We start from the raw sequence: 16,612 nt of genomic DNA, 5'->3' as shown, positions 1-16,612 counted from the left end.
CAGAACGACTGCGGAGGACTTACTCCCAAAAAAGGCCCTGGGGTGGGGGCGAAGTCCTCTTGCCTTTGCCGAGACATGAGGACTATGTTGAAGAGTAAGGAAGGACACGTAAGATTTATCCTTTCAGCCGTGACTAACCTTCTTTCCAGCTCTACCCTCAAACTGAGGTTTAATTCTGAACCTATTACTGTCATCTTCAGGATCAGATTCCTCATCACTGCTGCTGTCAAACAGCTTCCCAGATGCTCTACCCGAGAGCTCCTGTTACACAGATGGAGACAGAAACGTGCATTAACAACAGAGGCCACCAGTGTTTTCTTCATTACATTATCTCCCCTCACATTTGAGAACCAACAAACCAGATGCATCTCCCAGGGAAGGGTGGGTGGTGGTTAGAATGGAAACTCTGACTCAGTGATATCTACTTAGCATTACAGACCAAGCAGAGGCTCCCAATGCAGCCAGAATGAGGCCACCCGGGGGAAAGGACAGGTGCTATACATGTGAGAACAGCTCTACGGGAGCTCACTTATACTGATGCGGCTGTGCAGATAATGTGGAGGTGAGGCTCCTGTGGGAGAGAATCTCCAAGGTCCCTGTTGTCTGTGTGTGGTGGCCTGGGGAGCTGGCTTTCACTGGCTGCTGGAGGAGTTTATGTTGAGCCTGGCAGTTGCGTGCAGGTCTTGGTATGCAAATAGGTCTGCAGAAATAGAGGAGTGCCCACACACACCCTGAATCTTACTTTTACTGGTTTCTCTACCAGACGACTTTGCTCCCGAGTGGACATCTCTTCTGTCTCACTTTCACTGTCAGAACCAAAGATGATGTGCGTTGGCTTGTCCTCTGGAGGGCCATCCTAGAGTGGTCATCAAAGGCGTTGTATCTTAAGATAACCCCTCATCTCCATGTTCTGCCAAGTCTATTTCCCACCCTTTTTCTTATCTAGTGAAGCCTTCATCAAGTTATTTTCCCAAGACGGAAACTTACGACATCCCTTTCTCTGCATATCCAGCTGATCACCAAGTACCATCAATTGGACCTTCTTGGTATCTTTTACATCCATCCCCACTGTTGCTGCCTTGATTCTGGCCCAGCACCTCCCAGAGCCTGTCCCTGGTTCCAGATCTGCCTCATTCAATCTGCTGTTCATCACAGCCTGAACAATATTTCCCAGACTGAATTTGGCAAACTTTTTCTGTAAAGGGCTAGAGAGTAACTATTTTAGGCTTTGTGCTTTCAGTCCTTTTTTTCTTTTAAATGCTTTAAAAATGTAAAAACCATTCTTAGCTTGGAGGCTCTACCAACAGAGGCTGTGTGCTGCATGGCCTGTGAGCTGTAGTGTGCCAACTCCTGTTCCAATATATATACAACTAATCTTCATTCCTTTGCTTAAAGTTCTTCACTCTTTCCACAGCCTTAATAAAGTCCAACCTCCATAGCCTCTTTGTAACCCCTACTTCTCTCTCTCGTCTTATTTCTTGCCACCTCATACTTTATGCATTTCAGTCACACACATTTTCTTTTGTATAAATTGCTCCCTCTTCATGAAATGTCTTTTCTCCCTTCCCACCCTTCTACCTCTGCCCAACCACTTTATACTAATCTTCTCATTAGGCTCAGTTCAGGCTGAAAAACCCCCTACCCTCTTCCTTCTGACCAACTTGGTGCCTCCCAGGTGCTGCCAGGGCACATGGGCATACTTCTCTCTCAACCCATGGAACTCAAATGCTACCTTCTGCACATCACACTGTAAGCCAACAACCACCTGAGGCAGGGACTGTGATTCTCAACCTCATTCCATAAATCTAGTACTTACAATGATGGCCCAGAACTTCATAGGTACTTAACAACTGTTGAAGGAATGTATAAAGGCTCATTATAGTAAAACTTGGCAAGATATAAATCACTTGGGAGGTGATTTATATGTAAATTTGGATATATAAGGAGACATTACTTAACTATACCAGTTCTAGTTTCTAAAGGAAAGGAAACTATGAAAAGAACTAGATAAAAACAAATTAAAAATGGTTTTCATAAATAGTTTAAATATACATGGCGATAAAAGCTTCTAACTCAAGGACAAAAACTATGAAACTGGTGGGTGCTGAGATACTGACTCAAAGAGGCACCCTGCCTTCATGGGAAGAAAAGGGTGCAACTTTAGAGTTCTTGTTAAACCAGACTGAAAATATACGCACCAAATTAGCCAGGGCATTGTGAACCAGCTTCTTTTGTGTGTCTTTTGCTTTCTGCCTTGCCTCTAAGGCTGACAAACGCTTCTGATTATCTTCAGCATGCTTATCCTTAGCATTACCATCTGAGGAACTATTAAGAGAAAGTGGGAAGTCAGTTTTGCTCCCTTGAGGGTTCCTCCTGGAGGAGACCTCTGGTGCCACGCGGCTGGGTAGATCAGGCCTCTCTTCAGAGTCCTCTCTTGTCTTTGTGCTCCTGTGGCAACAGTCTTCACCAGGACCTCTCACAGGGGCCTCTGCACCAGGACTTACAGATTTCTTATCTTTTATTGTCAACAGACTAGAAATGGGATTTCTATTTCCCTTTTCTGAACTTCTAGGGGACCCCACTTTGTGATTCTGGGTCTCAAAAGTAAAGTGCTTCTTCTGAGGCTGAGTATGGTTTGGGTCATCTGCTTTCTTTGCACACTGAAAAGGAGTCAGTTTGCTTGATGAGCCATTTCCATGTGGGAAGCCCTTTTCCATGGACATGCTAGTGGGATCCTCAAGTTTCAAGGAATTCTGATTTTTGTTAATATTGCTAGAGGCAGCATTCTCTTTCAAGGATTTTTTCACTGATTCCTTTCCATAGAGACAGCCTACTCCCTTGAATGCCTGGATTTTTAACTTCAAGTTGTTTTCCTTTGGTTTCTGTTTTCCAGGGGTGTTTTGTTCTCCTTCTAAAAGGGAAGCCACAATCTCTTCAGGATAAATACACTGTCGACCTCTGTGGAGGACACCAGAAGTCCTGTGGCTCTTGGAGGCTCTGTCACACCTGGAGGTGGTTTCCCAGCCATCACTCTCAGTACCTTCTTTTGGAACCTTCAGGTCACTGCCAGCCAAATGTCCCAAGTCAGCTAAAGTAAGAGTCATGTGGAGACAGTTTTTCATCATGGCCTTAGACTCATCTTCCTCAGGCTTCGCTGACTCTGACACAGGATCAGCATCTTCACTGCTGCTGGAGCTGGACAGGGACTTACAACTAAGATGCTTAACTCTATGACTGATGGCTAGCTCCACATTGTTTTTTCTCTTTTGTACTTTAATACAATGATCAGAATGCTCAGAGGTTTTTTTATTTTTCAAAAAAGTTTTCCTGTATATGGACTTCTCCATTTGTGAAAGTTCTGTCTTCTTTTTGACCTCACCAGTGTTTTTATTCATCGCGGTATCCTCTCTATCTCCTGAATCACAGCTGCAATCACTTCCCACATTACCTTCACTATCAAGACAAGAGACATTATTTTTGATGCCTAAACCTGTTGAAGAATAAAGTTTGTGGCCATCTGATTTGAAGTCATCCCTTACAACTTCAGAGGGATCATATTCAGGTTCACTTACTGAGGACCATGTAGTTCTCTCTAAGTTTCCCTCTCTTGTGATCATTAGTCTTAATTCATCTTCAGAATTGATATCATCAGACGTGCTATTTTTGTTCCCAGTATTTTGCAAATCAGAAGTGTGAAAAAACATACTTTTAAGTTTCTGACTATCCGAATCAGGTACATGGGGTGATTTAAGAGTAATGGGATCATTAGGTATTTCTTGTGCAGTCTGTTGCTGTGTTAAGTGTGGGTTTTCCATTATTACCCTACTAGGTCTTGATCTTATAGCCAGAGACACAGGGCAACTCTCGTCCCTCTGCACTTTTATCATCTTCTTGGGAGGGCTGAAAAGGTCAGAAAGCTTTCCTCGCCGTTTCTTAGTCATAAGATCATTCCTTCCTTCCAATTCCCAAGTGAGATTGGATATAGGAATAGCATTTGTGAAATCCTCCCCTATTTTTTTTAAGTTGTGGCAGTATTTTGATGGATCATATTTTATGTTTCCAAAAGTCAAGGAACAAAACAAAGGCACTAGGTTTTAGGAAAACTTGTCAATCTACTGAAGCAAAAAGAGTACTGTTTAACCTTTTTTAAAAAATTTATTTTTATTGTTTAGGGTATTAAGGATGTTCCCCCATCCTCCCCTTAACTCCTCTGCCCTGCTCCTGTCTCACCCCAGGCCTTCACCACACAATACTGTTTAATCTAACCCTCAGTTTCCTATCCAACAAAATGAGGACTTCACTAGGCAACCTCAGGTTCTCTGGTATTGAGCATTCTATTCAGACTTATAATGAAGCACCATCACTATTAATTGGCAAAATATCTACTTGTATGGAGACATTAAAGCAAACTAATTCAGATTATATTCTAGACACAGAGGCCCAAAGACTGTTCTGTAAACCTGAGAAATCCACCCACTGAGCTGATGCTGTAAAGCAGAACATAGAGGGATACCCAAAGGGGCACAGCTACACCATGTCCTTGGGTCTTTCTTTCGGCATTCCTGCTTTCTCAGTACTGGCCTATCCTAGCTCTAACTCTCCTAGCTCAATAACCTCCAGTTTACATCTCTTCACACACTGCAGGGCATTTTGTAGGTCTTTATTAGAAAGCTAGTAACTCTTTACCAGGGCATGTTTTGGTGCCAACATTATCAAGAAGGATTCTAGTTAATGTCAATGTGCTATGGTGACACATGGCATTTGTTGATTTCCTAATAAATAAACAGGCAATAATAAGTTGCTTTAAGTTATCACTCCTGGAAAGTTTCTTTGTTTATTTAGCAACTACTGAATACATGCCAAATATGTGAGGTCTTCCAAAAAGTGTCCATGGGCTCTCAGCTCCACACTTCTCTTCAATACCCTCCTCTTTGCTGTTAGTGGCTGCCATTGGTAGGAAGCCAGAAGGGAAAGAGGAAGAAAGGAGTCACTATTTCTCTGATCTTAGTGCCACTGGCAGGGAGGGCTCCAGTGGCCCCAGTAGCACAGGGGCCATAAGCAATGAGGACACACCTTTCTGCTTCTCTAACCCCAAGGTGGTAGCAGTTTGCTGCAGTTAGTAATCTCTGAGCAACCTATCAGCTTCCAGCTCCTTCAGCACCTTTCAAACACACTGGATGTACTACATCCCCTCTATCTGAAACACTTGGAACTGCTTCTGCTTCCCTAACTGACTCACACTATAAGAGCAAAAGATACACAAGTTGCACCCTCTGCCCAGAAGTTCATGACACTAGGAATTCAATCTTAACAATCTGACCTCATTTCCTCAAAGGAACAGGCATCTGAATTTGCTCATTCTGGGTCCCACACTATTTTTCCACCCATCATTCTCATGCTTTCTACATATTCCAATCTACTATTTTCCTCTTTCCTGGACTCCTTCCTTTCACTTTTCTAGTAATGTGAAACCCACTCTACTTCCTCCAAAGCCTTCTTTAGCAATGGCCCCATGTTCCTTTGCCCTACATTAGATCTTTCAGCAATGGCTTTGAACCCATGTCGAATGATAGGAAGGGCATATAAATTAGTAAGTGAAAAGGCTTGTTTGAGTCATCATTTGTATCACTTATTTATACAAAATCCCACTACGTTCTCTAATTATTCTCTTAACTGTTCCTTGCATGTGGCAGTAAGGTCTTTCCTAGCCTAGAACTTGGGAACATAAAACTGTTAAATAAACATCTAAAGACTTCCTGACAGAGGCAGTGAAATTCTAAAGGTAGGAAGTAAACTTTTGCAATTACCAAAACTGTGCTAAATAACAATTTCTCTGCAAACCCAATTACAAAGGATATTTTACGTTTATGTTGATTTTTCAGATGAAGAACAGGTAAGACTCTTCCAAATTTACTCACAACCCAATTCTAAAAGATAAAGAAAAATGAATTTACTATGTCACAAATGAAAAAGATTAACTACATTTCACAAATATAGCTTTCTTAAATCCTCACCCAAGGATATGTTTATTGGTTTTAGAGATGGGGAAGGGGAGGGAGGGAGGGAGGCAGAGAGAGAGAGAAAAAGAAAGAGAGAGGGAAAGGGAAACATGGATCAATTGCCTCCTACACCCACCCCAACTGGAGACCAAACCCGCAACCTAAGTATATTCCCCTGACCAGGACTCGAACCTGCAACCTTTTGGGGTATGGGATGATACTCTAACCAACTGAGCCACCTAGCCAGGGCCACAAATATAACTTTTTAAATAATTAAACTCACAGTCGGCTATGATTACTGTTGGGTTTAGATTTCTAATAATAAAACACGAGTTCTCAAAAAAAGTATGTAAAAAAAGAAACACAAAAGAAGGAAAATTGATGCAATGATCCCATATAAACTGTGTGGGATGCTGCACAAGAAACATCAGTTGTTAGTGACACCAGGAGCATGGCAGCAAGAGAGGAACCTCCCATGAAGTTATAAGAAATCAGACAGGCGTAATTCAAAACAGGATTCCCTGTTCAACACACAAATACCTCTGAGGGATCCATGCATTGAGACATCTAAAGGTAGGCATATCAGAGTGAGCAGGGGAAAAGGAAAGACGGGAGGAGGACAGGTAGGAGCAGCAGATACAATCTGGGGCTTACTGCAGACAAATGGACATGACAGCAATGAAGAGTCAGGGCGACACTACTACTGGACAGAATTGAGGGACAGAGGCAGCAATGGGCCTGGACAGGTGGTACAAACTGAGGCTGAGCCCAGGGTCATGGTCAGAGAAGCAGTACAAAGGATTGCAACACCAGAAAAGGAAAGCAGCAGTCACAGAAACCCTTCCCCCCAACTCCTGTGGCCCACCCAGCATCAAAACCTTCCCTGGGCAGATCATGAACAGGCGAAAGCAACATTCAAAATCTAAACGGCCGGTACACATTACGACTTAACTCACTAGAAAGAACAGAGCCTCAGACTTGTGAAGCCCCTTCTCCTCGCCCGCCCATCACAGTGGAGCCTGGTGGAGGCAGCTGAGACACCTGAGACAGCAGTGTGGCTCGCAGCTTCTGAATACAGGGAGAGTGATGCTGGGAGGAACGGAACAGGAGACCCACAGCCTGCCATGCACCACCACGGGAGTGGTGCCCTGAGGCTGAAGAGACTGGGTCATAAAAAGGATCCCACCTCCTTGGAGGATAAGGGGCAATTTCCATGAATGAGGAGACACTAACCCATAGAAATCAAGGAAGCCCCAGAAGTGCAGGTAAGAAAAAACAAAAATTTGTGCTTCAGTGCCAACTACTGGTAAACAAAAGAAAGACTTCAGTTTATCAATATGCTAAGCCAGTGATTTTCAACTGGTGAGCTCTAAGAATTTAAAACATGCAGTACCTGACCATTTAGTCAGGGGCACTGACCTCTTTTCCCATAGACTGTCAAATAAAAAAAATGGTAACAGCCAACACAACAACAGCCATCTGGTGTGAATGCCCTGTCTTAAACCATTAACATATAGGTCATATAATAGAGTTGTAACTTATTGGTCATGTCGCATAATCGGTCATCTTCTGTCTGATTGGTTAATTCTTGGTATGAGAAATCCTTATACGCAAGTATAGGCACCTGATTTTTTAAAAAGTCACTTTGGAGCAAAAAGTGTAGGTAATTACTATTATTATTTTTTGTTAAATCAATCAAAATTATACCTTTTTTTGGGTCAGATTGGCAAAAAAATATATATTTTGGTGTGCCACAGAAGTTTAATAATTTATATGTGCCACGAGATGAAAAAGGTTGAAAATCACTGTGCTAAACAATAAAGAGTCAAACACCCAAAAAAAGGAGAGAGATTAAATTCCAGCAAATGCCCAAATAATGCATCAAGCACAATAAATAACCAAGGTAGCAAAGGAGTTCAGAAAGAAAACAAAAGATATCCAGAAAATAAAGTTAAAAGATATGGAAGACAATGATTAAAATGACAGAGAATTCAAGATCACAGTTCTAGAAAAACTCAATAAGATAGAAGCAAATTAAAAAAACAAAGGAGTACTTTACCAAATAAACTGAAACTTTAAACAAGAACCAAACAGAAATCCTCAGTGCTCAGGAAGAGATGAGGCAAGAACAGCAAACACAGAAGAGAGAGCAGGCTGGACGGTGGAAAGTAGCAGTGACACTGTAGACAGAAATCCAGAAATGACTCAGGGAAGAAGAGAGAATTCAGAGTAAAAACATTAAAGAACTCCACAAAAACTATCTGACTCCATTAGAGGGCAATATAAGAACACTGGGGCCCAGCTGGGCGTGTCTCAGCAGTTGAGCGTAGGCCTAGGATCCAAGCGATCGGGGTTCGATTCCTGGTCAGGGCACATGCCCTGGTTGTGGGCTTGATCCCCAGCAGGGGGTGTGCAGGAGGCAGCCAATCAATAACTCTCATCATTGATGTTTCTACCTCTCTCTCTCTCTCTCCCTCCCTCTCTCTGAAATAAATAAAGATATGTAAAAAGAACAAAACAAAAAAGAACAATGGGTATACCAGAGAGAGAGAAAGGAACAGAGAGCTTATTCAAACAAAAAATTGATGACAACTTTTCATACCTATGGAAAGCACTGGACACTTGACCTAAGAAGCATACAGAACACCTAATTATCTCAACCCCAAAAGGCCTTCTGGAAGGCACATTATATTAAAGCTGTCAAAAATTGCCCTGGCTGGTGTGGCTCAGTTGGTTGGAATGTTGTCCCATACACCAAAAGGTCGTGGGTTTGATTACCAGTCAGGGCACATACCCAGGTTGCCAGTTCGATACCCGATCAGGGTGCCTACAGGAGACGACCAATTGATGTTTCTCTCTCACATCAATGTTTCTCTCTCTTTCTCTCTCCCTTACTCTCTCTAAAATCAATTTTAAAAATTAAAAAAAAAAAAGCTGTCAAAAATTAATGAAAAGAAAAAATCCTCAAGGCTGCCAGGGTAAAGACGACAGTAACCTATGAAATAAATCCTATTAAATTACCATCAGATTTTTCAGCAGCAACTCTATGAGCTGGGAGAGAATGGAATGAATCAAATATTCAAAATATGTAAAGAGAGACATCACGACATAATATATCCAGCAAAGTTATCCTTTACATATAAAAGAGAAATAAGGCTTTTCTGGACAAACAAAAGCTGAGGGAATTACCCACAACAAGACCTGCATTACAAGAAATGCTGAAAGGTAGTCTTCAACTTGAAACAAAGACAAAAGGATACAAAAAGATTAACAGAAGCGGGGAAATTGTAACTCTTGTTCAGAATAAGGTATTAAACATTTAAATATAACATAAAGGTTAAAGGAGATAAAAGCATTTAAAAATAAACAAGACAAGCCCTGGCTAATGTGGATCAGCTGGTTGGAGCATTCCTGCGCACTGAAAAATCACAGGGTTCGATTCCCAGTCAGTCAGGGCACATACCCAAGTTGTGGGTTTGATCCCTGGGTCAGGGTGTGTACGGGAAGCAACCAACTGATGTTTCTCACATGTATGTTTTTCTCTCTCTCTCCCTTTCCCTTCCTCTCTCTCTAAAGTCAATAAAAACATATCCTCAGGTAAGGATTAAAATAATAAAATTAACAAGACAAACAGCTACTACAATTGGAAATGAACACAGAGCATAAAACGGGATAATTTGTGACAACAAAAACATAAAAGGGGAGAAGAAAAGGACTGAACTTGCAAGGTGAATGAAGATAAGGTGCAATCACAAGGAAAAAAATGTACAAATGAAACATTTTTTGCATAAACCTAATGGTAACCAAACAAAAATCTAGAACAGAGATACATAACATAAGAAAAAGAAAACAGAGGAAAAAAATCATAGAACACCAACTAACTAAAATAACAGACAGAAACATAAGGGAAAAGAAACAGTGAAGACACAGAGCTGTCAAAAACAAAAAATAAAATGGCTATAGGACATTCTCATACATCAGTAATCATCCTAAATGTAAATGGACTGAACTCACCAATAAAATGACACAGAGTTGCTAGATAGATTAAAAAACAAAACTCAACTATTTGCTGCCTTCAGGAGACACACCTCAGCTACAAAGACAATCACAGTGAAGGGGTGGAGGAAGATAACTCCAGGCAAGTGGTATTCAAGGAAAGCTGGTGTAGCCACAGTCAAAACAGACAGAGTAAATTTCAAGATAAAACAGGCAATAAGAGACAATGATGGGCATTTTATAATGATAAAGGAGGCAATACGTCAAGAAGACAGAACACTTACCAACATATAAGCACCCAACCTAGGAGTATCAAAATATATAAAGCAATGAACAGAAATAGAAGGAGAAACTGACAAAAATACAAGTATAGCATAGAACATAAATATCCACTAAAAGCAATGCATAGACCATCCAAACAGAAAATCAATAAAGAAATACAGCCTTAAATGACACATTAGATCAAATGGACATGACTGATACTTACAGAGCTCTCACATTAAATACCAGACTACACACTCTTCTCTAGTGCACACGGAACATTCTCAAGGATAGTCTATATGTAGGGGCACAAAACTAGCCTAAACAAATTTAATAAAATTGAAATCATACCAAGCATATTCACCAACAATAATGCTTTGAAACTGGAAATCAACTGGAAAAAGAATGCTGGGAAAACCACAAATATGTGAAGATTAAACAGCATGCTACGAAACCACCATGGAGTCAAAGAGTAAATAAATAAGAGAGCAAAAGATATACAGAAACAAATGATAATGACAACATGACATATCAAAATTTTGGGGATGGAGCAAAAGCAGTAATAAAAGGCAACTTTATAACATTACGCCCACCTAAATATACAAGAAAAATCTCAAATAAACGACCTAACATTTCTCTGTAAAGAAGTAGAAAAGAAGAACAAAGTCCAAAGTCAGCAAAAGAAAGGAAATAATAAAAATTAGAGCAAAATTAAATAAAATAAGAGAATAAAAAAAACAACAGAAAAAATTAATGCAAGAAAGAGCTGGTTGTTAAAAAAAATATATAAAATTGACAAAACTCTGGCTAGGCACACTAAAATAAAAACAGAGAAGACAAACAAAATCAGAAATGAAAGTGGAAAAGTTACAATGGACACAAAGTACAATGGATTATAGGCTATACGTCACCAAATTCAATAACATACAAGAAATGCACAAGTTCTTAGAAACATATATAACCTTCCCAGACTGATCAAGAAGGATTGGAAAAACTAAATAGATCAACAGAAAGGAAATTGAAAGTCATCAAAAACCCCCTCAAAAATAAAAGTCCAGGACCAGATGTCTTCACTAGTGAATTCTACCAAACATTCAGAGACTTGATGCCTATCCTTCTCAAACTCTTCCAAAAAACTGAAAAAGAGCTAATATTTCCTAACACATTTTATGAGGCAAAAACCTGATACCAACACCTGCACGGACACCACAAAAAAGAAAGCTACAACCCAGTATTTCTGATGACTGCAGATGCAAAAATCCTAAACAAGATACTAGCAAATTGAATACAATACATTACAAAAATAATACATCATAATCAAGTGGGATTCACTGCAGGGCCACAAGGATGGTTCACAATACACAAATGACCAATGTGATACACAGTAATAAAATGAAGGACAAAAAGTCCCACGATCATACAACAGAAGCGGAAAAAAGCACCTGACAAGATACAGCATCCACTTATGAGTAATACACTCAATAAAATGGGTAGAGAAGGAAGTACCTCGGTAAAATAAAGGCCAAATCCCTCAGCTAACATCATGCTCAATGGCGAAACTAAAAGCTTTTTTTTTAAGATCAGGAACAATACGAGTATGTCCACTCTCACCACTCTTACTCAACATAGTACTGGAAGTCCTCGCCAGAGCAATAGGAAAGAGAAAGCCATGATTCTGTATAAAGATAACTCTAAAAACTCCACCAAAAGACTATTAGAAACAATAAAAAATAACAGTACAGTAAAGTTGCAGGATATTAAATCAATGTAGAAAACTCAACTGTGTTCCTGTATACTAACAATGAAATATCATTAAAAGAAAAAAAAAATCCACTTGAATTTACAAAAAATAGAATACCTAGGAATAAACTTAACAAAGGAAGGCCGGGCCGGCATGGCTCAGCAGTTAAGCATTGATCTAGGATCCAGGAGATCGCGGTTCGATTCCCAGTCAGGGTACGTGCCCAGGTTGCTGGCTCGATCCCCAGTGGGGGAGTGCAGGAGGCAGCTAATCAGTGACTCTCATCATTGATGTTTCTATCTCTCTCCCTTTCCCTTCCTCTCTCTGAAATCAATAAAGACATACTTAAAATTAAAAAACAAAAAAACAACAACAAAGGAAGTGAAGGAATGGCAAACTATAAAACATTGGTGAAAGAAATTAAAGAAGATACAAAGGAATGTGAAGATATGGAATATCTGTAGCAGCCCCATTACCTAAAGCAGTATACAGATTTAATGCAATCCCCATCAAAATCCCAGTGGCACTTTCCAAAGAAATAGAACCAAAAAATCATCAAGGCAAACTCTCCCTTCCCTCTCTTCTTCCCCCACAGGCAGGCATCTCTAAACTCTAAGGGACCTCAGAAGACTTGCAACCAGGGGAACAATGGGCAGTGGCAGGTGTTTCCTGGCTAACCCCGGAACCAGTTTCCAAAGCCTCTGCTTCTCGAACTTCTCAGCTAAAGCAGCCCTGCCTCAGTTTCTTTCCTATAACATTTCTAGGGAGCCAAAGTCGCCCCGGCTAGGCTCTCTCCTGTTGCTTCTTCTATCCTAAGCCCTCTCTTGTTTCACTGACCCCAGCTTTAATAAATGTACCCTCAAAAAAAAATATCATCAAATATTTATGAAACCATAAAGTCTGGGAATAGCCAAAGCAATCCTGAGAAAGCAGGACAAAGCTGGCAGTACCACACTCACTGACTTCAAGTTACATTATAAAGCGGCAATAATCAAACATTGGCAAAACCCAGACACACAGGCCAACGGAACAGAACTGAGAACCCAGAAATGAATCCACATGCATATGGGCAAATAACTTTTGACAAAATAGCCAAAAACACAATGGAGAAAAGGAAGCCTCTTCAATAAAAGGCGCTGGGAAAATTGGGAAAGTCACATGCAAAAGAATCAAAGACCTAAATGTAAGATCCAAAACAATAAATAACATAGAAAAAAAAATAGGCACTAAACTTATGGACCTTGGTCTCAGAATGTGACCCGAAAGGCAAGGGAAGTAAAAGTAAAAATGAATGAATGGAACTATATCAAACTAAAAAGTTTCTGCACAGCAAAATACAATTAACAAAAGGCAACCAATGGATGGAGAGAACATATTTAAAAACAATATCTCTGATAAGGGGTTCATATCCAAAATATAAATGAACTCATACAACTCAACAACAACAAAACAATTAAGAAATCGGCAGAGGACCTGAGCAGGCACTTTTCCCAAGACATACAAATGGCCAACAGATTTATGAAAAGATGCTCAACTTCACTAGCTATTAGGGAAATGCAAATCAAAGCTACAACGAGGTATAACCCCACACCTGTAAGAGTGGCTATTATCAACAAGAGAAGTAATAACAAGTATTGTAGAGAAAAGGGAACCCTTGCACACTGCTGGTAGGAATGTAAACTGGTACAGCCACTATGGAAAACAGCATGGAGGTTCCTCAAAACATTAGAAATAGAGCTACCTTATGATCCTACAATCCCTCTTCTGAATGTCTACCCGAAAGTTTGAAAATGTGTCTGTAAAGATGTATGTACCCCTGTGCTCACTGCAGCATTATTCAAGGTGGCTGAGACACGGAAACAACCTAAGTACAGTGTCCTTTGATGGATGACCGACAAAGACCTGATACATACATGCAATGGAATACTCCTCAAGCATAAGGAAGGATGAATACTGCCACGTGGGACCACACTGACAGATGGGGAACTGTGTGACTTCACTCACATACAGGACATAAAAGTGAAGCGACAAACAGAACAAACAAGCTCACAGACATGGACAACAGTACGAAGGCTGTCGGGGGGAGGATTAAAGGGTGCAGGGGTGAGATACATGGTGATGGAGGGAGACCAGACGTTAGGTGGTAGCACACAATGCCAAATACGGACACTGGAGACCTGCCTCCACTTGTTTTGATTTTTGTTCCTGTAAAATGAAGGAGAAATGTGCTTACCCAAGAGTTGTGAAAGCACTTTCAAAACCATAAAGCATTATGTTAAAAGTATTACCTATGTTAAAAATAACTGCTTTAGACATGATACCCAGTCAGGTGGTCCCAGGATTAGGTTCCTGGGCTAGTCTGGCTACCAGGAGAGACTCACTTTGTGCCCGGGTACTTCTGTCCCTGGCACAGCTTTCCCAGGGAAGTCCACCATCCCCATCCTCTCTGACAAGCTGCTGTTGCCTACTGTTGATCTTTCCTTCTTTGCTTTGGCTTCTTCTCTCTCTCGGGCCAATCTGAATCAAGGATAGAATAAATAAACCAACCATGCTGTTAACGGTGCTTGTTTTATTATTTAACTTTTAAAAACAATATAATGCTATTTAACTTTACAGTGTTCATTATAGGGACTCTCAATTTTCCTTCAGCTTGAGCACTCCTGGCACTTTATCCCTCCCAACCTTTCCCTCTTCTTCACGGGGAACAGGTGTCTCAGAGCCCCGTCTGCCACGTCCTGTTTCTAGCCTCACCAATGAAGAGAATGCTGATTCAAACTCCCCGCCTCATCTAGGCCTGAACCACTGAGCTGATCGACTATCGCTCTCTGCCTCTGGTCTGTTTCCCAACATTCCACCTTCCAGAACTCTTAGGTTTATGCTCCTAAGGCACACCTGCAGGCACTTCAAGGCAGTGGCACTGTGTTCCCACCCTGCTCAGGACTGGGGCACCAGCTCCTATACATAGTAGGGACTGAAGTGCTGCTGAATAAAAGCCTCATCACTATACTGTTCACAGATGTTCCCAGCTGAAGAATAATATCCAATTCTCACCTGTCGCACCAGACCACTCCCTAAAAACATGCCTCCTGCTTACCACTTGCCTTAAACTCCTTTTTCTTGATCTAGAACAATCTTATCAACATTGGTCGCTCCAGCTGTATGTTCCTAAAACGTTTCCTCTTTTGCAAGTTCCCAAACTTACACAATCTTTCCTCCCCAAGAATGCCTTCAGAATCTTAAAACACTCAAACAGCTGTTACAATGCCTTGTTCTTAATCACTTAGCTAATTAATCTTATGCCTCTCACAAATGGATTTCCTATTACCTTTATCTTTGTATGACACTAGCATTAACAGTCAAAAATGACATAAGCAGTTTAGTGGTGCCAATTAAATTTTCAAGCGTATATAACTAAATGACAAAGCAACTCTTCTGGCAGCCCCACACCCCAGAGGAAGTCTTGAATTATGCAGGAGCCATGCTCAAGGGTCATCTATTATCATGAAAAGGTGGAAAATCTAAATGTCCATCAGTGAGGGGTGGCCAACTACACTGTGGTATAGCAATTTTCCAAAATAGTACTAAATAGTCGTTACAAAAAATAGGGACGATCTATATCACCACAAAAGGCTGTTTTAAAAAAGACAACATAGGCAAATATTTTTATAGCTTAAAATATACATATGTAAATGCATTGCATTATCTTTATTGGTGGAGTCAGGGGTTGTGAGGAGTCACAGCTGAGATGTCTGAATCTGCTAATACCATAATGAATACATTATTCGATAGTTTCAAATCAATTAAGTGAATATACAAAATCATTTACAAAATAAAAAATACTGTTTAAATTCACAAAGAGCAAATCTTACCTGTGCAAAAAACTTTCTTTTGCTAATTGGATTTGTAGTGTTCCACCTTTCCATTTTGTATTATTTAAAACAGACATACCTATAGAGTAAAGAATTATTACCCAATTACATCGCAATGCAAAAATACATTTCAGGATGTGCTTTTTCTAATTATTTAATCCCAAGGAAAGCAGACTTGTCAATCATGAAGAGATGCAGAGAAAACAGACTAAGGAGTGAAAAGGCCTAGATCCTGGTCTCACCTTGACCACTTAAGAGTGGAGCACTTACATTCCATACCTACCAGTGAGACTGGGAGATATGAATGAGTCAACTGTGTAAACTATAAAGCAAAATTAGTGTTATGTGTTTATAAAGTAATCAGAAACCTCTGGTGAATGACTGATATTTATTTAACATTTCCCCACACTAAAACTATAAAATGTTAATGTAATTTTCGTAAGGGAAATCAGAAGACACTTTGGAATTCTGTAGCACCTCACTTTTATTTATCACCTCATACTAGTTACTACTGTGTAATTTCCAAACAAATTAGCTGCAAGTGACTGAACTGTGCTTGAACGGCTATGCCCCAGTGGTTGATTTTTCTCAATATTTTCTATCAGGTTCATTAATAATAACCACCATCAGAGAGAAGACTGTATTGGTAGGCACTATTTTAAATACAAAGGTACTATTCAATTTGATCTTCACAGTAATATTGAGGCAAGCCATATATTTGTTATACATCAGATAAGCAAACTGGA

At 40.3% G+C, this 16,612-nt stretch overlaps 1 protein-coding gene across 5 annotated transcripts in view; it reads right to left on the bottom strand.

The window, feature by feature from the left end:
- Positions 1–16,612, bottom strand: part of NOL8 (nucleolar protein 8) — a 38,697-nt gene that overhangs the window by 19,638 nt on the left and 2,447 nt on the right. For 3 of the 5 annotated variants that reach the window (XM_087822500.1, XM_087822502.1, XM_016208964.2), the window contains exons 2-7: positions 15,867–15,945; positions 14,379–14,514; positions 5,859–5,927; positions 2,199–4,055; positions 743–856; positions 139–261 (exon numbers count right to left, since the gene is read on the bottom strand). In XM_087822500.1, the coding sequence (XP_087678626.1) occupies positions 139–261; positions 743–856; positions 2,199–4,055; positions 5,859–5,927; positions 14,379–14,514; positions 15,867–15,943 (2,376 nt within the window). In that variant the 5' untranslated portion in view covers positions 15,944–15,945. Of the gene's footprint in view, positions 1–138; positions 262–742; positions 857–2,198; positions 4,057–5,856; positions 5,928–14,378; positions 14,515–15,866; positions 16,241–16,612 lie in introns of those variants that run through there. The other 2 variants (XM_087822503.1, XM_087822501.1) reach the window with 2 other exon arrangements.

This window comes from Miniopterus natalensis, chromosome 12, assembly GCF_054644295.1.
Source record: "Miniopterus natalensis isolate mMinNat1 chromosome 12, mMinNat1.hap1, whole genome shotgun sequence".
In the NCBI taxonomy this organism is placed as follows: domain Eukaryota; kingdom Metazoa; phylum Chordata; class Mammalia; order Chiroptera; family Miniopteridae; genus Miniopterus; species Miniopterus natalensis.
This window is presented reverse-complemented; position numbering and strand designations above follow the sequence as displayed.